At 43.8% G+C, this 25,090-nt stretch overlaps 1 protein-coding gene across 3 annotated transcripts in view; it reads left to right on the top strand.

Moving 5' to 3' along the window:
* mib1 (MIB E3 ubiquitin protein ligase 1) overlaps positions 1-25,090 on the top strand; it is an 85,750-nt gene that overhangs the window by 27,161 nt on the left and 33,499 nt on the right. For all 3 annotated transcript variants that reach the window (XM_023977273.2, XM_023977274.2, XM_023977275.2), the window contains exons 10-12: positions 7,471-7,578; positions 8,028-8,225; positions 8,511-8,662. In XM_023977273.2, coding sequence (XP_023833041.1) covers positions 7,471-7,578; positions 8,028-8,225; positions 8,511-8,662 — 458 coding nt within the window. The remainder of the gene's footprint in view (positions 1-7,470; positions 7,579-8,027; positions 8,226-8,510; positions 8,663-25,090) is intronic.

The following is a 25,090-nucleotide window of genomic DNA, read 5'->3' on the forward strand; positions in this document are numbered from 1 at the left end:
AAAAACCAAGTGCTATGATGAAACTGGCTCTCATGAGGACCGCCACAGGAAAGGAAGACCTGGAGTTACCTCTGCTGCKGAGGATACGTTCATTATAGTTGACTGCATCTCAGATTGCAGCCCAAATACATGCTTCACAGAGTTCAAGTAAGAGACACATCTCAACATCAACTGTTCAGAGGAGACTGCATGAATCAGGCCTTCATGGTGAAATTGCTACTCCGAGACCACAACTGAAGGACACCAATAATAAGAAGAGACTTGCTTGGGCCAAGAAACATGAACAATGGACATTAGACTGGTGGAAATCTTCCTTCTTGTACTGCTTGAGATTCCAAATTTGAGATTATTGGTTCCAACCACCGTGTCTTTGTGAGACGCAGAGTAGGTGAACGGATGATCTCGCGATGTGTTGTTCCCACCGTGAAGCATGGAGGAGGATGGGGTGGCTTTGTTGGTGACACTGTCAGTGATTTATTTAGTATTCAAGGCACACTTAACCAGCATGGCTACCACGGCATTCTGCAGCGATACGCCATCCCATCTGGTTTGCACTTAGTGGGACTATCAATTGTTTTTCAACAGGACAATAGCCCAACACACCTCCAGGCTGTTTAAGGGCTATTTGACCAAGGAGAGTGATGGAGTGCTGTGTCAGATGACTGGGCCTCCACAATCACCCGACCTCAACCCAATTGAGATGGTTTGGGGTGAGATGTACCGCAGAGTGAAAAGCAGCCAACAAGTGCTCAACATATGTGGGAACTCCAGGTGGAGCTGGTTGAGAGAATGCCAAGAGTGTGCAAAGCTGTCATCAAGGCAAAGGGTGGCTACTTTGAAGAATCWAAAATATTTTTTTTWTATTTGTTTAACWATTTTTTGGGTTACTACGTGTTATTTTGTACTTTTGATGTCTTCACTATTATTCTACAATGTAGAAAATAGTAGGAAATAAAGAACAACCCTTGTGAGTAGGTGTCCAAATTTTGACTGGTACTGTACATTCATTAAGCCCTAATCTATGGATTTCACATGATTGGGCAGGGGCGCAGCCATGGGTGGGCCTGGGAGGCCATAGGCCCAACCACTGGCTGGACCTGGCTCCCAAATCAGAATTKGTTTTTTTRCCCACAAAAGGGCTTTATTACAGACAGAAATACTCCTGAGTTTCATCAGCTGTCTGGGTGGATGGTCTCGTACGTAAGGCCAAATTCTCTAAAACAACTTTGTAGGCAGCAGAGACATTAACAATACATTCTCTGGCGATTGCTCTGGTGGACAGTCTTGCAGTCAGTCAGCATGCCAATTGCGCTCTCCCTCAAAATTGAGACATCTGTGGCATTTTGTTGTGACAAAATTGCACATTTTAGTAGCCTTTTATTTTCCCCATCACAATGTGCATCTGTGTAATGATCATGCTGTTTAATCAGCTTCTTGATATGTGCACAAATTTGTGCACAACATTTTAGAGAAGTAAGCTTTTTGTGCGTGTTGAACATTTTTGGGATCTTTTATTTCAGCTCATTAAATGTGGGACCAACACTTTACATGTTGCAGTTATATTTGTGTTCAGTATAAGTAATAATAAACACAAAATCCCAATCAATATCCATCAATTTAAGCTCGAAACATCAGGTTGTTTTCGAAACATCAATTTATTTATTTTATTTTTTAAACATCCCCGCAGCATGATGCTGCTACCACCATGCTTAGTCCTTCTGGAAAGTTCTCCCATTTCAAAGAGGGACTCCAGAGCTCTGTCAGAGTGACCATTTGGGTTCTTGGTCACCTTCTTGAACAAGGCCCTTCTCCCCCGATTGCTCAGTTTGGCCAGGCGGCCAGATCTAGGAAGATTTTGGTGGTTCCAAACTTCCATTWAATAATGATGTAGGCCACTGTGTTCTTGGAGATCTTCAATGCTGCAGAWGTTTTCTRGTAAACTTCCCCAGATCTGTGCCTCGKCATAATCCTGTCTTGGAGCTCTACAGACAATTCCTTCAATCTCATGGCTTGGTWTTTMCTCTGACATGCACTGTCAACTGTGGGAACCTTGAGTGGCCCAATCGAACATCCCTGGAGATACCAGAAAATAGCTGTGCAGCAAAGCTCCCCATCCAACCTGACAGAGCTTGAGAGGATCTGTAGAGAAGAATGGGAGAAACTCTCCAAATACAGGTGTGCCAAGTTTATAGCGTCATACCCAAGAAGACACAAGGCTGTAATCGCTGCCAAASGTGCTTCAACAAAGTACTGAGAAAAAAGGTCTGAATAACTATGTAAATGTGATACTTCAGTATTTTTGCAAAAAATTATAGAAAGCAGTTTTTGCTTTGTCATTATGGGGTATTGTGTGTAGATTGATGAGGGGGGAAATMATTTAATTAATTTTAGAATAAGGCTGTAACGTAACAATGTGGAAAAAGTCGAGSGGTCTGAATACTTTCTGAATGCGCTGTAGATAGCAAGTTAAACTTGGGGGTCTTGTTAACGCAGAGTTTTTCACTCAGGAAAAAWAWATAAAACGCATAGTCCTAAACATTAGAAATATGATGGTCATGCGTCGTTTTTGCAAAAAATWACTTTTTTATTTTTCATTGTAAYCTCATTTACTTTACTCATCTGATGAAAATGAAGCTAATTTATGCCGAATGTGTTGCGCTAATGTATTTTCTTGTTTAGGAAAACTATAGTTGCATGTCCCTGATCATTCTATTGAAGCAAAAAAAACACTGACATTCAATATAAAARGAGACCCCTGTCAATACACACAGCTGGACTACCCTGATCCCCATTTCTCCCATTGTGCTATTTACAAACAAGCACGTGGCTGGCTCAACTGTTCAGGGGAACTACTTAAGCTTCCTAATGTAAAATAATTTGACAGGTGAAATGAAGTTGCACAAGTTGACTGCATGTATTTACTTAAATAATAGCTACAAATAAGGTTGCATGTTTTGGGGAATATTCAGAGGTGGTAAATTTCTGTGGGAATTAAGGGGAATATATGGGAATAACGGAAATATATGCAAATTATTAATACAATTTTAAATGTAGATGTTTTTTTGCATTGGATATAGTTATCATATGGAGACAGGAACATTAACCTTTTACCTTATCATAAGTAGACCTAATTGTAAATTATTAAATCCTTCCAATAGAAATAAAATAAACATTTAGTTATGAATTGAACTTTAATTAAATGAGTTGACTCATTGATTTCACTGAACAACAAAAGAAAGGGAATATTTAATGATCCCCGATGATCCATCGCATTTCCCAAAAACGTTTTCAACATACATCTGTATAATGATAGTCTAGAAACTAAAGCTTTGGTTGTCTTCCTCTCAGGCTTCCATGTCTTCTCCCTGGACCTCCTCAATGTCCACCTCTTGATCATCAGACTGTGAGGCCTCATCTTCACTGTCACTTTCCAACCTTCAAATTGTATTAGTCACATGTGCCGAATACAACAGGTGTAGACCTTAGAGTGAAATGCTTACTTACGAGCCCCTAACCAACATTGCAGTTTAAAAAAAAATATGGGTAAGAATAAGAAATAAAAGTAACAAGTAATTAAAGAGCAGCAGTAAAATAACAACAGAACAACAGCGAGACTATATACAGGGGGGAACCGGTACAGAGTCAATGTGCGGGAGCACCGGTTATTTGAGGTAATATGTACATGTAGGTAGAGTTATTAAAGTGACTATGCATAGATAACAGAGAGTAGCAGCGGTGTAAAAGAGGTGGAGGTGGGGAGGGGGGCAATGCAAATAGTCTGGGTAGCCATTTGATTAGGTGTTCAGGAGTCTTATGGCTTGGGTGTAGAAGCTGTTTAGAAGCATCTTGGACCTAGACTTGGCGCTCCGGGTACCACTTGCCGTGCGGTAGCAGAGAGAACAGTCTATGACTAGGGTGGCTGGAGTCTTTAACAATTTTTATGGCCTTCCTCTGACACCATAACATTGTTGAGGTTGACTCGTTGTCAGGCTCAAAAAGCCTCAAATTTGCCCGGYTGGCCACCAATTTTTCAGCCCTTGTATTGGTCAGCCTGTTGCGTGCTTTGGTGTGTGTGTTCTTAAACAAGGACCAGTTGCGCTCTGAGGCGGCTGATGTTGGTGGGATTTGGAGAATGATGGAGGCAACAGGGGAAACAGCCTCGGGTCCACAAAGTCCCTTACACCAGGTGGCTGATGAGATATGTTGGCACMACTGCCATATTGCATCTCCATCCCAAAGCCCTTGCTTGGAAGTGTACTCCGCCAGACTGCCAAGAACCTTGCCCTCATCCAGGCCAAGGTGGCMAGACACGGTAGTGATGACACCATAGGCCTTGTTGGTCTCTGCACCAGATCTCTGCTCTTGCCAGCATACTTGGGGTCCAACATGTACGCTGCGGCATGTGTGGGCTTCAGGCAGAAGTCTTGCAGAACTGCATGGAGGAACAGTGAAGTGGMCAGGGCAGTACAGATTTCTTCTCTTACATRTGCAAGCTGAGTCTGAACATCAGACAGGATGGCATTGTCTCCCTCAATCCGTGCAATTGCTACTGCTATAGGTTTCAGGAGTTTCAGGCTGCTTACCACTCTCTCCCAAAATGCATCATCCAGGAGGATCCTCTTGATGGGGCTGTCCATATCGGCAGACTGATATGGCCATTTCTTGGAGAGACTCCTTCCCCTCCAGGAGTCTGTCAAACATGATGACAACACCATCCCAACGGGTGTTGTGGGCAGCTTCAATGTGGTGCTCTTATTCTTCTCATTTTGCTTAGTGAGGTAGTTTGCTGCTATAACTTGATGACCCTTCACATACCTAACCATTTCCTTGGCTCTCTTGCAGAGTGTATCCATTGTTTTCAGTGCCATGATGTCCTTGAGGAGCAGATTCGATGCATGAGCAGCACAGCGAATGTGTGTGATGTGAGGGTAGGATTCCTCCACTTTGAACCAAGCAGCGTTCATGTTCGCAGCATTGTCTGTCACCAGTGGAAATACCTTCTGTGGTCCAAGGTCATTGATGACTGCCTTCAGCTCATCTGCAATGTAGAGAGCAGTGTGTCTGTTGTCCGTTGTCTGTGCTTTTGTAGAATACTGGTTGAGGGGTGGAGATGATGTAGTTAATTATTCCTTGCCCATGAGCATTCAACCACCCATCAGAGATGATTGCAATACWCTCTGCTTTCTCTATGATTTGCTTGACCTTCACTTCAACTCTGTTGAACTCTGCATCCAGCAAATGAGTAGATAAAGCATGTCTGGTTGGAGGGGTGTATGCTGGGCAAAGAAAATTCAAAGATCTCTTCCAATACACATTGCCTGTGAGCTTCAGAGGTGAACCAGTTGCACACACAGCTCGAGCAAGACATTRATCAGCATTTCTCTGACATACGTTACTTCATTGAGTAAAAACAAAATCTGATTCCAGGAGAACCATGAGCTGCTGCTATCGATAAGGTGTCTGATTCATCATTTTCGCCTCGAATAGTAGTGACTTTTGTCATAAAGTTGTGAGCAATGAGGGAACTTTATGCACTTCTCCAGATGATTCTGCATCTTTGTTGCCTTCTTCACATTTGATTTTGCACATTATTTGCAAATGTGTACACAGCTTTTCCTTCTKCATTAGCTGCAGTMWAATGTCTCCACACATCAGATWGTGCCCATGGCATTTTCCTGTAAAGATTATGAAAAAATMAGTWAAAAAAAAACCCAAATACAATTCCATGTACAGATAAATAGTTAAGCAGTTAGATTAAACAAAAAGATAAAGATAAATGTTTTAAAATGAAACATGTATGGAAACAGGTGAATTAACACCTCAGTTAGCAGACTCAAGCAAGTTAAAACCCACATGGTAGCAAAAACTAARTAGCAGAAAATGTTAAGTGAGAAATGACTTAAACACACTTTGCTGTAGGCTACTATTTACTAGTTAACAAAAAATCATGTCATATAAAATATATTCACCCCAACCAGTATTGTAATCAAAACTTACCAGAAAGCATGTAGTCCTTGTTTCAGGCAGTGTAGTAGTGTGGGCTCTATAGCATCTCATTAGTGTGCAAGATCTTGAGAATTAGCTGTATATGTGATGGAAGAATGCACTGTGCATGCAGAGGGTTGGAATTCCATTGAATTGGGGATACTTTAACCAAAATTTGCCACAATACCTATAATTGCCTTATGTGTATCCCACAAAAAAGGTTCACTGTTATAAGCTAACTTGTTTTATGAATTTAAGCAAAAGTGCACAAATTCCCGGGCTTAACTTCCCATGGGAAAAATTCCGGAACTTTTCCGACACTTTGCAACCCTTGCTACAAATATTACAATGTTTGGAAAAATGTGAAATAAATAGTTTTGACGGTATTGAAAAAACATTCTGTGGCTATTTCCAAATATTCTGGTATACGGTATACCGCCCAAGCCGAGTGAATATACCCCATTTTATGGTCTAGGGCCAATTTTCSACGTGACTAGGAAAACTCTGTGGCCTAGTTATAGGTGGGGCACAGAGTTTTTCCTTGTCAGGTTGTTAGTCAGGAATAACTCCTGTCCCTAGTGATGATGCTTGTCCGTCCATCAACCAGGCCAACAACCTGCCCCTAAGGGGAGCTGTCTGCTGTCTGCGCTCTCCTCTTTCCTTAGAGAGCTGCTTAGAATAGAGAGTAGAGCATCTTAGCCTCCCTCCCCTCATTGTAAGAGTTCTGCAGCATTGTCTCTGCGACCGTGTGTGTGAGCACGCGTGTCTCAGTGCGGTGAGGGTTGGCCAAGTGCCTCGATGTCTTGCAGTGGAATTATTACTTAAAGGCCCAGTGCAGTCAAACTTGATTTTCCTGTGTTACTGTGAAATTGTGACGATGATGATGATAATTCCCTTTAAGTGTAAGAGCTGTTTGGAGAGAAAAAAACTGACATTTCAGCTCGTTTTGCATGAGTGGAGTTTTGGCCTGCCTGGCAGTATAAGTTAATAGACCAATAACAGAGAGTTTCAAACTTCTCTGCCAATAATAGCTACTTTTCAGTTCACATGTCCGTCCCATTAGGCTCCTCCTGTTAGGCCACCCACTCCGACTGCTCCCAGACAGTTCTGGCATAATTCTTGCTTGAGAAATCTCTTTGCCAAGAAGCTTTWTTTATTTATTTTTGACCATTGTTTAAATTACAATCACATTAAGGTACGTAATTGTTACCCAGAATTGATTTGATATTTCAATAAAAATGGCTGCATTGGACCTTTTTAAAGCACAGTGAGCTGGGCAAAGTGATCCTCCCYCCATGGCAAGATATGTTCTGTGACTCCCAAAGGACCACACATTAATATTTATGCCCCAAGTATTCCAGTACCTCAGTTGGCAATGAAACACACACACAACCCCGTCTTGTGTATGCGGGTGACGAGGCAGTGCACTGGATGAATTCAAAATACAAGAACACACTTAACAGTGCTACATTGTGTGTTTTTTAGGTGAACGGGCAGTGTGCTGGACACACAGCCATGCAGGCGGCCAGTCAGAACGGTCACGTGGACGTCCTCAAGCTGCTGCTGAAACACAATGTGGACCTGGAGGCTGAGGTTTGTACAGCCAACAGTTCTTCCTCAATACTAACATCTATACTYTAGCCCCTTCTCAATAGTTATATATTTAAACCCTCCCCAATACCAAGACCAACAGTGCTAGAACTGATATCCCTAGACACTATATCAGGGCTGTTCAGTTCCAGTCCTGGAGGGCRGAAACACTTCTGTTATTCTTCTACCTGGTAGTTAATTACACTCACCTGGTGTCCCAGGTCTGAATTAGTCCCTTATTAGGAGAGGATGAAAACCAGGAGTGTTTCTTTACAGGTTTGACATTGAAAAGCTGTGCTCTAGTGAAACTACTCCCTTTCTTTTTTTCAGTCTTCCTATACTGGTCTCAATTCATACTCTTAAAAAGCTGACTGTATCAGTCATAGTTGGATGCTCGCTGAGGTGTAAACAGTAGAGACATTGGMTCAGTCTGTGTATAATATCCCTCCCAGGACAAGGATGGAGACCGGGCGGTGCACCATGCGTCCTTCGGAGACGAGGGCTCTGTGATCGAGGTGCTGCAGAGGGGCGGTGCCGACCTGAACGCCAGGAACAAGCGCAGACAGACCCCCCTGCACATTGCTGTCAACAAAGGCCATCTGCAGGTGGTCAAGACCCTGCTGGACTTTGGCTGCCACCCCAGCCTCCAGGTAARCACTATGAACATATGTGCACACACACACCACACACACTTCCATTTCACACATGCAAATAATACACACTTGTATATTTGTGAAACAGGACAAATACAATATAAGCAGCCGCTCTAACCAAAATATTTGGGTGGCTCTCTCTGCGCTCAAGTGTTTGTGAAATGTAAACATCTCCTTCACATAACCAGTATAGGCCTATATTGTTAGTGATAAGATTTTGATTTGATAATGATGGTTCCTGCTAGATATTGTGGTAACGGTATGTATGTCGCCCCCCTACAGGACTCCGAGGGAGACACYCCCCTGCATGACGCCATCAGTAAGAAGAGGGACGACATGCTCTCTGTGCTGCTGGAGGCGGGAGCTGACGTCACCATCACCAACAACAACGGATTCAACGCCCTGCACCACGCCGCCCTGCGAGGGAACCCCAGGTACGACCCTGACTTTAACTGCCAAGCCAGGGCTTGTGATGAAAAAGATGGAAATACTTTATTGTTCACACAATGTTGAAATCTGCCTTTGGCTTCACAGGAAACTGGCCTCCATACAGTTAGACTTGTGGCTTGCAAAGTTGTAGATGTGTTTCAAACTGGTTTTATTCTCATTGAGTACAAGTTAACTAATTGAATGGTACTGCTGTTAAATGGTTTATGACCACACTGAACCCTATTGCTTTTGAGGTTGATGGGTTTGGTCCTTTCTATCCAGGGCTAGCCTACATCCTAGCCTGCATCCTAGCGTACAGGCTACATCCTAGCCTACAGCCTACATCAGTTCTGTCGGTGTCCACTTCCTCATCCTTGGCCACAGCTATTTCTAGCTCCACTCTAGCGATGGGCTATTCTAGTCTCTCATACATACATGAGACACACATTAAGGCTAGTAGCTTAGAGAGACTATACTATACCGATCAGCTTGAAAATCCTGGGGTTATAGAGGCCACAGTCTCTCTGGAGTGTACGCCACACACACACATTAGCAGCTGCCTTTTTGGCTGGACTGGAGGTTTGGCTCGTGGTGTTGTCTTGTCAGAGCCGGCTAGGGGACATTAGTATCATTTCACCTTAGCTGACACACATTCCATTGGCATGAGGACAGAGAGAATTGGGGTCAGAGGGCTCTGGAGCACCTGCTATTTCAGCTAGCCTGGCCCGGCCTGGTCCACTGGCAGTGGCACGCACTGACGGCAGCAGCACAGTGGAATAACACTGGAACACCCCTCAGTCTTCATCGCTACTCTATGGCACTGCCTGCCACTGAWAGATAGCCAGTTTGAACAATAATCTGGATTGCAATCTGCTTGCCTTGCTGTGCCAGCCTGACAGTCTATTACTGTACAAGCTAAGCTCTATGGCTTCAGTCAGAGAGGCATTGAAGTCATTTGTCATCATAATGCTGTGATTTTGGCATCAAAAGATGGGGGACGAATGTTTCTGCTTTTTATTATTATTATTTTTTAAATATTGTCGGTCTATTTACTGTATAGGAAATTTGCTTTAAAACTGAAACATTTTCTCTCTGAGATTGTCAGCATAGAATGCACAACTTTATCTCCGCCACATGGCAAAATATGTGGAATTATGGGAAATTGGCTTTAAAACTGAAACATTTTGTCGCTGAGGTCAAATGTTCAGTCTGCAACCGCACTATTTGCCACGCCTATGGCCACGTTCCCGCCACGCCCACCACTTAAGCCTCATTTTGATCCAGAAAAACCATGGTACTGTACATTGCATTCCCTCCATTTCACTACACCCGCAATAACATCTGCTAAATATGTGTATGTGATTTGATCACCAGTTTGCAACAGTGGGAACTGTTAGTCCCWTATTGACTGTACAGTAAAGGTGAAAAGTGCTGGAGTCTGCCTTGCTTTCCACCGGCACTCTGTCCCCCTCGTCTTTGAAGAGTGGGACAGAGTTCTCTAATCTAGCCATTTACTTTTATTTCACACACAAGCTCCTCCACAATATTGCAGAGAGAGGGAGATGGACCTCTGGACTCGACCAAGTCTTAAACCCCTTGAAAACGACGTCTCCCTGGTTTGAAGGGAAGTACTTATTTTAGTAGTGTTTTAGAAGAGTGACGTTTGCGTCCCCACTGAGTGCTTGGGACAGGGAGTYGGTTCTGACTGCAGTAGTGAGTCATATTCCTGAAAAGCACCCTAGGTGGTTGTCAGAAGGACAGAGTAAAGTGGCAGTCTAGTTTAGTGGCAGTTGTACCTCTAAATGGTACAACACGACTCAAGATTCTCTTCAAGCTATTTATGTTCAGGTATGGATGAAAACTGCCTGTCACATGATGATGTTTTATTGATTGTACACAAATGCAAGTTGCAAGTCTTGTGCATCATCTGGGATCAAATAACCACTCTGACAATCCCTCCATATCCCTCCATACACCCCTCAGCTGTATGATCTGCAGTGTTGTCTCTTGCAGTGAGCTTAAGACATCAGATAGTTGTCACGGCAGCCACACTGATCAGTCAGAGGGGTTCTGTGTGGTAGGGCCCTCCAGGGGTAAAAGGTGTTGAGGGTGAAGGGGGAAACAGAGGAGGATCTGGGGTGACCGATGAGTCTGGCATCTGGCTGTGTGTGTGGTGTGGGGAGTGCATTCCCAAACACCAGCAGGGGTGCCTGCTAATGTGGSACCTAAACTATACATCACATCCATCATTACTCACACACACCGCATCGGGGTTTTGTACGTTCGTGTGTGTGTYAGAGATGGAGAGAGCAAGGGAGTAACATAGTTGAAGAGAGAGGTGTTGAAAGCAGATTCAAATGGTATTGTCTCCATATAAAGCAGCAGGCTTTGTCAGTCAGTTATTAAATCTTCTACAATTAGTGTGTAATTTAGTCTACTTGGTAAATAAATGTAAACCTTTAAATTGTGTATTGATGGTTAAMCTTGCATATTTTCTTGGTCGTTTGTGCGTGTGCYTAGTGGTGGAAAAAGTACCCAATTGTCATACTTGAGTAAAAGTAAAGATATCTTATWAAAAAATMACTCAAGTAAAAGTGAAAGTCACCCAATAAAATACTACTTAAGTAAAAGTGTTTGGTTTTAAATATASTTAAGTATCAAAAATCCTTATATTAAGCAAACCAGATGGCACCATTTTCTTGTTTTAGTTATTTATGGATAGCCAGGGGCACACTCCAACACTCAGACATCTTTACAAAAGGTGCTCCAAACAGAGATGGCCCTGTAGAGGCAGACTAGACAGCACCGCCACCAACCAGTTGCAGAGGCAGGTGTTTAGTCCCAGGGTCCTTAGCTTATTGATGAGCTTTGAGGGCACTGTGGTGTTGAACGCTGAGCTGTAGTCAATGAATAGCATTCTCACATAGGTGTTCCTTTTGTRCAGGTGGGAAAGAGCAGTGTGGAGTGCAATAGAGATTGTATCATCTGTGGATCTGTTGGGGCGGTATGCAAATTGGAGTGGGTCTAGGGTTTCCGGGATGGTGGTGTTGATGTGAGCCATGGCAAGCCTTTCAAAGCACTTCATTTTTACAGACGTGGGTGCTATGGGTCGGTAGTCATTTAGGCAGGTTACCTTAGTGTTCTTGGGAACTGGAACTATGGTGGTCTGCTTAAAACATGTTGGTATTACAGACTCAGACAGGGAGAGGTTGAAAATGTCAGTGAAGACACTTGCTCGTTGGTCAGTGCATGCTCGCAGTACACGTCCTGTTAATCCGTCTGGCCTTGAATGTTGACCTGTTTAAAGGTCTTACTCACATTTGCTGCGGAGAGCGGGATCACACAGTCTTCTGGTACAGCTGGTGCTCTCATACATGTTTCAGTGTTATTTGCCTCGAAGRGAGCATAGAAGTAGTTTAGCTCGTCCGGTAAGCTCGTGTCGCTGGGCAGCTCTCGGCTGTGCTTCCCTTTGTAGTCTGTAATGGTTTGCAGTCCCTGCCACATCCTACGAGCTTCAGCCGGTGTAGTACGACTCAGTCTTAGTCCTGTATTGATGCTTTGCCTGTTTGATGGCTCGTCGGGGGGCATAGCAGGATTTCTTATAAGCTTCTTGGTTAGAGTCCCGCTCCTTGAAAGCAGCAGCTCTAGCCTTTAGCTCAGTGCGGATGTTGCCTGTATTCCTTGGCTTCTGGTTGGGGTATGTACGTACTGTCACTGTGGGGCCGACGTCCTCGATGCACTTACTGATGAAGCCAATGACCGATGTGGTGTACTCCTCAATGCCATTGGAGGAATCCCGGAACATATTCCAGTCTGTGCTAGCAAAACAGTCCTGTAGCTTAGCATCTGCTTCATCTGACCACTTTTTTTTATTGATCTAGTCACTGGTGCTTCCTGCTTTAATTTTTGCTTGTAAGCAGGAATCAGGAGGATGGAATTATGGTCAGATTTGCCAAGTGGAGGGCGAGGGAGAGCTTTGTATGCATCTCTGTGTGTGAAGTATAGGTGGTCCAGAGTTCTTTTCCCTTTGGTTGCACATTTAACATGCTGATWAAAAAAAATAGAAAACTGATTTAAGTTTCCCTGCATTAAAGTCCCCAGCTACTAGGAGTAGCTGGGATCTGGAATCTGGATGAGCGTTGTCTTGTTTGCTTATGGCGGAATACAGCTCATTCAATGCTGTCTTAGTGCCAGCCTCAGTCTGTGGTGGTATGTAAACAGCTACAAAGAATATAGATCAAAATGATCTCAGTAGTTAGTGTGGTCTGCAACTTATCATGAGCTACTCTACCTCAGGCGAGCAATAGCTCAAGACTTCCTTAGATATCGTGCACCAGCTGTTGTTTARAAAAATACGTAGACCGCCGCCCCTCTATCCTGCCGCTGTTCTATTCTGCCGGTACATCATATAACCAGCCAGCTGTATGTTGAAATTGTCGTCGTTCAGCCACGACTCCGTGAAGCATAAGATGTTAGTTTTTAATGTCCCGTTGGTAGTTTAATATTCCAAGTAACTTGTCCATTTTATTGTCCAAAGATTGCATGTTTGAGAGAAGGCCCTGCTGTGTCAGACTAGACTGCACCGCCACCTTTTAACACGCCTCTCACCCCTTTTAATACAGTTTTCAATATCCGCTTTAAGAAAGCTCTAAACATCCCCTTTAACGCTACAGTGCGATCTGTTCAATGCTTAAGTGGCAGGGACCGGGTTTTGTTGTTTTTCAAATAGTAGAATCTATATTTAACACACCAACAAACAGTTAGGACACCCTATATAGTAGTAATTACTACACCTGCTGGGTTACCAGGCGCACACACACCATTGTGAAAAACAGCCTTCAAGGAATCCTCTCCATCTAATGTATGGTTCACTCTGCCAGAACTAATAGAGACTAGAGGGAGGAGAAGTGGCTCTATTGTTGGTTGTKGTAACGGGGGTTGTAATTACTGACAACCTAATGTTACGGGGGACTGTATAGAAGACTTCTGTGAAATGGTTGTGTTGGATGTTTTTTGGGTTTCTGGGATGGCTGCTGCATGGCAGCCATTTCTGCAGTTAGTGAGGGTGTTACCACCCTGCCCTGACTGAAGTAGTACTACTACTAAAAAGTGACTGTATACTTTTGAATTATCTGTCTATAGAACATTCTTCCATGAGTCTTGATGATCATCCCTGTGCTTTTTGGCTAACTTTTTGACGACATGGGTCCCATTTATGTCTGGTGAAAACCAAACACTGCATTCCACAGTAAGAACCTCATACCAACGGTGAGCATGATGGTGGTAGTGTGATGTTTTGGGGATGCTTTGCTGCCTCAGGATCTGGATGACTTGCCTTAATAGAAGGAACCATGAATTCTGCTCTGTATCAAAGAATTCTACAGGAGAATGTCAGGCCATCTGTCTGTGTGCTGAAGCACAGCTGGGTCATGCAGCAAGACAATGATCCCAAACACACAATCAAGTCTACATGAAAGTGTCTAAAAAGCAACACATTTAAAGTTTTGGAATGGCCTAGTCAAAGTCCAAACCTAATCCCAATTGTGATTTTGTGGCAGGACTTGAAAAGAGCAGTTCATGCTTGAAAACCCACAAATGTCACTGAGTTAAAGCAGTTCTGCATGCAAGAGTGGGCCAAAATTCCTCCACATCGATGTGAGAGACTAATCAACAACTACAGGAAGCATTTGGTTCTTGTGATTACAGCTGAAGGTGGCACAACCAGTTGAGTGTAAAGGGGCAATTACTTTTTCACACGGGGGAATTGGATGTTGCATAARTTTGTTAATTAAATAAATAAAATAAGAGAATCAGAAACGGTATACCGCCCAAGCCTAGTGCCTTACTTCCAGACTAGGTTACTAGTAGGCCTCGTTCAAGGAAYAAGGAAAACTTTCAATTCATTAAATCTGTATAGTCCTTGGAAGAACAATTGACAGACTGTTGCAGCTGAAAASTTGACCATAGTTTTTTTRTTAAATGTTTTTTTATATAAGCTAATGAAACYCTTGGCTTATGGTTATAATAGTATTCTACATTAGCACAGTTGTTATAACCCCTCAATTACACCTGCAACCCTTCAGGTTCTTGATAAGCTTGTATTTTTAACCTCATGTCCCTTTTTAGATCTSCGTTTCAACCAGATGTTGGCTCATTTGAGTAATTTATATCCATGTTTTTAGTGGGGATGKACCGATATTACATTTTTGGCTGATACCGATAACCGATATTAAACATTTTAGCTGCCTTTTAAGCATTCTAGTACAGTTAAATACACACATATGGYCACAGTGGTCTAAGGGACTGCATCTCAGTGCACAAGGCGTCACTACAGTCCCTGGTTCGAAAATCAGGCTGTATCACATCCGGCCGTGATTGGGAGTCCCATAGTGCGGCGCAGAACTGGCCCAGCGTTGTCCGGGTTTGGCCGGGGTAGGCAGTCATTGTAAATAAGAATTTGTTCTTAACTGACTTGCCTAGTTAAAGGTTACACACACACCACACTGACCAAAAAGTTATTTTGTTGGCATTTARGTATGTCCCCATTACCAGTAAAACATAATCAAAACCTATTTCTTTCACTTACTTGCTGTGCTGTTTCGTTGTTCAGTCGTTCATTCTCAACCAGGATTTCATCATACATGTGAAGTTTCAGCTCTGTCTGTCCGTGGCCTCTATTCCTCGGTGCGCACTGTCACTGTGTCTGTTTCCATCTTGTCCAGCTGTGTATGTAATATTTCACATAAACCCTGTTTCTTGTTGGCATTGAACTAGCGGTCCTTGTACCTAGCATCAAGCATGGTGGCGACACAGTAAAGAGGCTCAGATAGAATGCCACCGACTCATTCGCTTGTTCACAGCCTCAAGTACTTTTGTACCTTTTAACCTCARGGTCTGTGTCTGCAGTTTTGTTGAGAAGGCGTTTCAATGCCATGACAGAGGGTATCACGTCTGCTGCAGGTGCAGTTGATGAGCTTATTTCTCGAGTCAGTTGATTGAATGGAGCTAGCTAGTGTGTTCATGTTTCAAACATATTGTCAAATGCCATTGAAATGGCAGCAGCTGTATGAGAACCAGCACATTCTTGAGCATGCAATACAGCTTTCCTCAGTAGGAAATCCTTGTGGACCCACTGTGCTGTCAGACTCAGCATGCTCATGCGGCTGACATCGCTGGTCCAAATGTCAGTCATGAAGCGAATAGCAGTGACTGGTAAATAGTGTGTACCGGGGCTCAACCAGTCGGTGAAAGCCAATGTCATCCACGACAGAGAACAGTTGATTCTCAAGGGCAATTAATTCCATTATCTTGGCGTTAATTGATCTCGCCTTTGAGTTGTCTCCCTGAAATGTTCTTACTCTTTCAAATGATTGCTCGACTTGAACCTGTTTAGTTGTTGGAAATGTGCGCTAAGTATTTTTCTGCTTTTGTTCTGTGTAGCGCTGTATTTTTCATGACGTCATTACGCCATCTACCTACATTTTATAGGTATGCACATCAGCTTTGACATCGGTTTTGCACATCGGTGTTAACTAGACATTGGGCCGATGTTGGCATTTTTAGCTAATATCGGCCGATTCCTATATGCTCACCGATATATCGTGCATCCCTAGTATTTAGGGCGTGTGTAGTCTCAGCTAGAGTACAGGTCAGATTGGCATTAAGCATGAGACAAATTGGGAAGGCAAAGTGTGATGCATGTGAGAGACTGGAGAAAGAGGTAGGGAAAGATGCAGCGAGAAGGGGGTTTGATCTGCCTGCATGTACTGCGGCAGCGTGTGTGTGGTGTGTGTCAGTCTGCGAGGGCTCTGCGCCTTGTGATTTGTGTGTTCAGCTCCCATCCTCTGGAGCATTTGGCKTCTCACCGCCTCTCACGCACACAAGGCTACTTCACACTGTGTGTAGTAGTTATTCTACTATTCCCCTTCCCTCTCCTTAAAACCTTCCCTTAGATCTGAACTTTCAAACCTTTTTATGTGGCCCCACTGTGCTGCGTTGGCTTGCTTCCCAACATCTCAACCCCTCCACAGTAGAGGTCGACCGATTATGATTTTTCAACACCGATACCGATTATTGGAGGACCAAAAAAAGCTGATACCGATTAATCGACCGATTAAAAAAAAAAAAATAATAATAATAATATTTTCAATAAAAAAAATAAAAAAATATCTTTTTTAATATATATATATAATAATAATAAGAAAATGTATTTGTAATAATGACAATTACAACAATACTGAATGAACACTTATTTTAACGTAATATAATACATCAATAAAATCAATTTAGCCTCAAATAAATAATGATTGGTTTAAATAATGCAAAAACAAAGTGTTGGAGAAGAAAGTAAAAGTGCAATTGCTCAGAACATGAGAACATATGAAAGCTGGTGGTTCCTTTTAACATGAGTCTTCAATATTCCCAGGTAAGAAGTTTTAGGTTGTAGTTATTATAGGAATTAAAGGACTATTTCTCTCTATACCATTTGTATTTCATATACCTTTGACTATTGGATGTTCTTATAGGCACTTTAGTATTGCTAGTGTAACAGTATAGCTTCCATCCCTCTCCTCGCTGCTACCTGGGCTCGAACCAGGAACACATCGACAACAGCCACCCTCGAAGCAGCATTACCCATGCAGAGCAAGGGGAACAACTACTCCAAGTCTCAGAGCGAGTGACGTTTGAAACGCTATTAGCGCGCACCCCGCTAACTAGCTAGCCATTTCACATTGGTTACACCAGCCTAATCTTGGGAGTTGATAGGCTTGAAGTCATAAACAGCAGAGCTGCTGGCAAAACACACGAAAGTGCTGTTTGAATGAATGCTTACGAGCCTGCTGGTGCCTACCTTCGCTCAGTCAGACTGCTCTATCATATCATAGACTTAATTATAACATAACACACAGAAATACGAGCCTTAGCTCATTAATATGGTCGAATCCAGAAACTATCATCTCAAACAAAACATTTATTCTTTCAGTGAAATGCGGAACCGTTCCGTATTTTATCTCATTGGTAGCATCCATCAGTCTAAATATTCCTGTTACATTGCACAACCTTCAATGTTATGTCATAATTACATAAAAGTCTGGCAAATTAGTTCGCAATGAGCTAGGCGGCCCAAACTGTTGCATATACCCTGACTCTGCGTGCAATGAACGCAAGAGAAGTGACACAATTTCACCTGGTTAATATTGCCTGCTAACCTGGATTTCTTTTAGCTAAATATGCAGGTTTAAAAATATATACTTCTGTGTATTGATTTTAAGAAAGGCATTGATGTTTATGGTTAGGTACACGTTGGAGCAACGACAGTCCTTTTTCGCAAATGCGCACCGCATCGATTATATGCAACGCAGGACACGCTAGATAAACTAGTAATATCATCAACCATGTGTAGTTATAACTAGTGATTATGATTGATTGATTGTTTTTTATAAGATAAGTTTAATGCTAGCTAGCAACTTACCCTGGCTTCTTACTGCATTCGTGTAACAGGCAGTCTCCTCGTGAGGCAGGTGGTTTGAGTGTTGGACTAGTTAACCGTAAGGTTGCAAGATTGAATCCCTGAGCTGACAAGGTAAAAATCTGTCGTTCTGCCCCTGAACAAGGCAGTTAACCCACCGTTCCTAGGCCGTCATTGAAAATAATAATGTGTTCTTAACTGACTTGCCTAGTTAAATAAAGGTGTAAAAAGAAATCGGCAAAATCGGCGTCCAAAATTACCGATTTCCGATTGTTATGAAAACTTGAAATCAGCCCTAATTAATCGGCCATTCCGATTAATCGGTCGACCTCTACTCCACACTGTAATTGTCTGTTGTTATATCACCCTGTGCTAGTCAGTTGGAGTTAGTTGTCGCGTGGCCCCTGGGCTGCTGCTGCATTCTTTACACAGCCATCGAGATAAAGATGGTGCTGGAGGGGAGGGCTGCCATCTTATCGGCTCTTAACCAACCATGCTATTTTTTTTATTTTTTTGTGTTGTTCGTAACTTGTTTTGTACATAATGTTGCTGCTACTGTCTCTTATGACCGAAAATAGCTTCTGGACATCAGAACTGGGATTACTCACCTCAAATTGGACGAGGAGTTCTTCTTCACTGAGTCGGACGCGAGGAATATACTACAGACACCCGACCAGGCCCAGATCCCCATGATTCGCTGGAAAAGGAAACGTAGGTTTTGCGGAAAGAGATCAGGATGCCTTGTGAGGACCAGGCGATGAGTGGCTAATCTGCCCTTGCCTTCRGTTCTGCTAGCTAACGTTCAATCGCTGGAAAATAAATYGGACGAACTGAAAGCACGTATATCCTACAAACGGGACATTAAAAACTGTAATATATTATGTTTCACAGTCGTGGCTGAACGATGACATTAAGAACATACTGCTGACGTGTAATACACTGTATAGGCAGGACAGAATAGCAGCCTCTGGTAAGACACGGGGRGGGGGCCATTGCATATTTGTAAACAATTGCTGGTGCACGATATCTAAGGAAGTTTCGCCTGATGTAGTGTGGTCTACAYCTTATCATGAGATAAACTCTCTAGGTAGATAGAGTATCTGTATTTGTCATAGCAGTCTACATACCACCACAAACTGAGGCTGGCACTAAAACCACACTCAATGAGCTGTATTGCGCTATAAGCAAACAGGAAAATGCTCGTCCAGAGGCGGCACTCCTAATGGCCGTGGAATTTAATGCAGGGAAACTTAAATCCGTTTTACCTCATTTTTATCGGCATGTTAAATGTGCAACAAGAGGGGGAAAAATTCTAGACCACCTTTACTCCACACACAGAGCCGCGTACAAAGGTCTTCCTCGCCCTCCATTTGTTAAATCTGACCATAACTCTATCCTCCTGATTCCTGCTTACAAGCTAAAATTAAAGCAGGAAGCACCAGTGACTCGGTCTATAAACAAGTGGTCAAATGAAGCAGATGCTAACCTACATAACTGCTTTGCTAGCACAGACTGAAATATGTTCCAGGATTCTTCCTATGGCATTGAGGAGTACGCCACATCAGTCACTGGCTTCATCAATAAGTGCATCGAGGACGTCGTCCACAACCAGAACCCATGGATTATAGGCAACATTCARAATGAGCTAAAGTGTAGAGCTGCCGCTTTCAAGGAGCGGGACTCTAACCCGGAAGCTTATAAGAAATCCGGCTTTGCCTTCTGACAAACCATCAAACAGGCAAAGCGTCAATACAGGACTAAGATCGAATCGTACTACAGCGGCTCCGACGCTCGTCAGATGTGGCAGGGCTTGCAAACTATTACAGACTACAAAGGGAAGCACAGCCGAGAGCTGCCCAGTGACACAAACCTACCAGACGAGCTAAATTACTTCTATGCTTGCTTCGAGGCAAGTAACACTGAAACATGCATGAGAGCATCAGCTGTTCCAGATGACTGGGATCACGCTCTCCGCAGCCGATGTAGGACCTTTTGACAGGTCAACATTCACAAGGCGAGCATGCTGGCAACTGGCAAGTGTTTTCACTGACATTTTCAACCTCTCCCTGTCCGAGTCTGTAATACATTTACATTTAAGTCATTTAGCAGACGCTCTTATCCAGAGCGACTTACAAATTGGTGCATTCACCTTATGATATCCAGTACCTACATGTTTCAAGCAGACCACCATAGTCCCTGTGTCCAAGAACACTAAGGTAACCTGCCTAAATGACTACCGACCCGTAGCACTCACGTCTGTAGCCATGAAATGCTTTGAAAGGTTGGTCATGGCTCACGTCAACACCATTATCCCAGAAACCCTAGACCCACTCTAATTTGCATACCACACCAACAGATCCACAGATGATGCCATCTCTATTGCACTCCACACTGCCCTTTCRCACCTGGACAAAAGGAACACCTATGTGAGAATGCTATTCTTTGACTACAGCTCAGCATTCAACACCATAGTGCCCTCAAAGCTCATCACGAAGCTAAGGACCCTGGGACTAAACACCTCCCTCTGCAACTGGATCCTGGACTTCCTGAAGGGCCGCCCCCAGGTGGTAAGTTTAGGTAACATCACATTTGCCACGCTGATCCTCAAAATGGGGGCCTCTCAGGGGTGCGTGCTCAGTCCCCTCCTGTACTCCCTGTTCACTGATGACTGCACGACTCCAACACCATCGTTAAGTTTGCTGATGACACAACAGTGGTAGGCCTGATCACCAACAACGATGAGACCGCCTATAGAGAGGAGATCAGTGACCTGACCGTGTGGTGCAAGGACAACAACCTCTCCCTCAACGTGATCAAGACAAAGGAGATGATTGTGGACTACAGGAAAAGGAGGACCGAGCACGCCCCCATTCTCATTGAGGGGGCTGTAGTGGAGCAGGTTGAGAGCTTCAAGTTCCTTTGTGTCCACCAACCAACTAACATTGTCCAAGCACACCACAGTCATGAAGCAGGCACGACAAAACCTTTTCCCCCTCAGGAGACTGAAAAGATTTGGCATGGGTCCTCAGATCCTCAAAAGGTTCTKCAGCTGCACCATCGAGAGCATCCTGACTGGTTGCATCACTGCCTGGTATGGCAACTGATCTGCCTCCGACCGCAAGGCACAACAGAGGGTAGTGCGTATGGCCTAGTACATCACTAGGGCCAAGCTTCCTGCCATCCAGGACCTCTATAGCAGGCGATGTCAGAGGAAGGCCTTAAAAATGGTCAAAGACTCCAGCCACCCTAGTCATAGACTGTTCTCTTTGCTACCGCCAAGTCTAGGTCCAAGATGCTTCTAAACAGCTTCTACACCCAAGCCGTAAGACTCCTGAACATCTAATCAAATGGCTACCCAGACTATTTGCCATACCCCCCCCCATACTGCTCCTACTCTGTTGTCTATGCATAGCCACTTTAATAACTCTACCTACATGTACATAATTACCTCAAATACCTTGACACCGGTGCTCCCACACATTGACTCTGTACCAGTACCCATTGTATATAGCCCCGCTATTGTTATTTACTGAGGCTYTTAATTATTTGTTATTCTTATCTCTTACTGTTTGGGGGGATTTTCTTAAAACTGCATTGTTGGTTAAGGGCTTGTAAGTAAGCATTTCACTGTAAGGTCTACCTATACCTGTTGTATTTGGTGCATGTGACAAATACAATTTGATTTGAGTGAGCTCAGCCCCGCACGGTGTGTGTGTCTGAAGTGCCCTGCATATGTCCCCTGCTATTTTTAAAACAGCCGTTCAGTATCTGGTTGGAATATCAATCTTGTGTATATATGCATTCTTTGGTAACGGAACGGTTGAGTCAGAGTCCGGAAGAAAGGGACGCTACGCCATTTTGTTGAAACGATGTTGGGTTCCTTTTTATTAGTCAAGATGGAAGAGCAACAGTTTTAGCAGCAATGAAACATGACACTCAATCAATAATCACTTACTGAAGATGAAGAGAGCAGATGTTAACGATGTTTCTTAAGTCACCAAGGTACGGCGCTACAGCTGATCATTGACACTGAGATCATCCAGTCAGTCAGAACACTTTGGAAGAGAGAGAAGCTCCAGTAGGACAGTATGTAGTCATCAAAGCATAGCTACAGCTGGTTGAAGGGGACCAAATCCATTCAAGAGGTGATTTGGTTCCTTTTTACCAGCTTCAGCAAAGCATTGGGGGTTCACTGTGTCAGGGTCAAGGACTGGAGTGGAGCCGACCCAGATGGAACAAGCTGGAAACATAAACATACAGTACAATGGTACAGGGAAGTGTGCAGTGTACACTCGCTCTCTCACCCACCACAGTCATTTTTGCATAACCCCCTCCCCCCCATCTCCCCTATGCGCTGCTCTCCAGCCAGTCTATTTATCCTCATTGCCATTTTTTAAGTTGCGTTTCCAACCTCTCTCTGAGTGAAAAAAATGGTTCCCTAAGAAAAGGATAATAATCTGTCGCGGTGCACTTGAGTCAAATGTCCCGGAGTCATGTAGCAATTACAGCCTGTGTGTGTGTGTGTGTGTGTGTGTGTGTGTGTGTGTGTGTGTGTGTGTGTGTGTGTGTGTGTGTGCACCAGCCAGGTAACAGAGAGGGAGATGTGGAGCGCAAGAGGGAGCTGTAGAGTGGGAGAATTCAGTACAGGGGCAGGTCGATATGGCACAGGAGAGAGGCTATTTGCAATACATGCACACACTAGTCGATTTCGATGGTTGGGCGGGTGGCAGCCAGCTGCACCATCCTGTCCACTGTACATAACAGAGCAAAAGCAGGGGGGCTGCGGGCAGACAGACAGGCACTGAGCATTTGATAATGTCAGCATCTGCTGTGTGGTGTCAGTCAAGCAGCAGGTCACGGCCAGAGGGAGGGAACGGTGGGAGGAGGAGAGAAAGCCATGCCCCCATAGACAGTTAGTGGAATAGCTGCTATAGGTCTTTACAGAGAGAGAAAGAGAGACATATGGAGATGTGAAAGACTGAGCAAGGTTAGAGACTGACCATAAAGGGACTAGGACACAGCGAGGGGGTAATGAAAGAGCAAGACAGGCATGTTGTAGCCTAAATCTTCTGTCCAGATAATGTCTCATGAAGTGACATTTGAGCTTGATCTTTTTACCCTGCTCTCATTGACGTTTTCTTAGTCATAAACCCCATCCTTTAAGCACTAATAGCTTACCCTAAAGCATAGCTGCGCCCTGAGCTAGCGTGGACTTCATTGAAAAGCATTGCAGGTCTGTCTGTCTGCAAGCCTACTTGCGTCTAAGAGGAGTTTAGRAGCACAGAGAATCTGAGTGCCTTTACTACCAGTTTTATCTTCATGCATCAAATATGACTGCACTGAGGTAAAAAGAAAAACCTGAATGTATTAAAAGGGGACAAGTAGGTTACAAATTCCATCTCTCTTTCTGAAGTCTAAAAACGCTGGTGATTTTATAAAAATAATTCTGTCTTGATGTCACTGGAATGACGCTGGTGCAGATTGTCGAAGACCGCATTAAGAATCTTGCTTCTGCTCTACCTTCTTTCTCTCATGGATAGCAAATGGAATATGTCTTCGCAGCACCATCCTCCTTAGCATATTAGGCAAACCATAATGTCTTTGTGTTGTATTTCATTAGAATAGTCCCACCACAGAGCTGTCCCATAGGGAGTACTAGACTTTTCCATTGCTTGACTGCTACTCTATGCACTAGCATGGTCTGGTATGAGCTGTTCTGCTGTTAGCAGACTTAGTGTTAGCACACCGCTCAGTTCAGCTCAACAACTTTCACAAGCCTTTGTTTTCCACGGGAGAAAAAATAAATAAATGCTTTCTTAGTTTTGTTACACCTTTTTGGGCAGCCACCCCCATCTCTCTCCCARGGGCCTTTTATTTGTTTGAAGCAGTGATACAATTGGAATCAGCTGACCGGTCCGAAGCAGGCCCTGATCCTACATTGTCACTTTTCGATGGTCCTAAGCTGCACTGCCGACTGCCGTGCTGCGCAGCAAAGCATTTGGCGAGCATAGCAAACTGAACAATGAGGCCAGGAATCAGCGGGGGAGGCAGGCAGAGGGGTTTTCAGAGGGGTGGGGTTATGTTGGGGGAGACTTTGCTAGTGCTGGACAGGACACAAAGTAGGGTTAACACCACACCAGCCATATGATATAGCATTGGGGCAGAGCCAGCCAGCAGCTTTTTAAACAGCGATGTTGTTGCCTCCCTCAATCTCTCTGTGCACCTGCCTTTCTGATCTGCCTCCTTAGCAACTCTTTTGCTGGCCTTCCATCCCATTGGCAGTTTTGATAAAGCAAAGATGGCAGCAGTTTGCCACAATTCACCTTCCTTATTTTCCCATCACGAGCCGGGAGACCTTTAGAAAATATTATAGTATTAATTGTGGAGCTCTGGCCTGGCTCTCTGGCCTGGCTCTCTCTGGCATGCCGTTCACTCGCTGCACCTCTCCCCTCTCTCGCTCGCTGCCCTTCTCTCCTGAACTGAAGTGGAGAGCTAAGTTGCAGCTGACTGTGATTCAGAAGGCCATAATGCAGTAAAACCCAGTAATGATGTAAGGAGGCCCCGTCGTATGGCGATGTCCCAGGGTGATTATTCCTCCTGAGTTTGTTGAGGTGACGGAACTAACTCATGCCTTCCTGACTAGAACCAACTCATTCCTTACTAACTCATATCTAATAAATAGAACTAACGCATAGAACTAACTGACAGAACCAACTCATTCTGTTACACAGGAGAGTAATACAAGCCAAGCACACTAACCCTACATCTCACCTTTGGTAGACACCGGCTTAACCAACTGGCAATATTATAGAGACACTACTAATCAAAGCAATAATAATATTTGTTAAGTCAGCCAGTTCGAGAAAGCAGCGTTAACTATGTCCCTGCAATGGTTATATTGCTGCAGTGAGACTGCCCAGAAACAGTATAGCTAATGTATTACCCCCTACACCACTCACTTGCT

This window comes from Salvelinus sp. IW2-2015, linkage group LG32, assembly GCF_002910315.2.
Source record: "Salvelinus sp. IW2-2015 linkage group LG32, ASM291031v2, whole genome shotgun sequence".
Taxonomy (NCBI): domain Eukaryota; kingdom Metazoa; phylum Chordata; class Actinopteri; order Salmoniformes; family Salmonidae; genus Salvelinus; species Salvelinus sp. IW2-2015.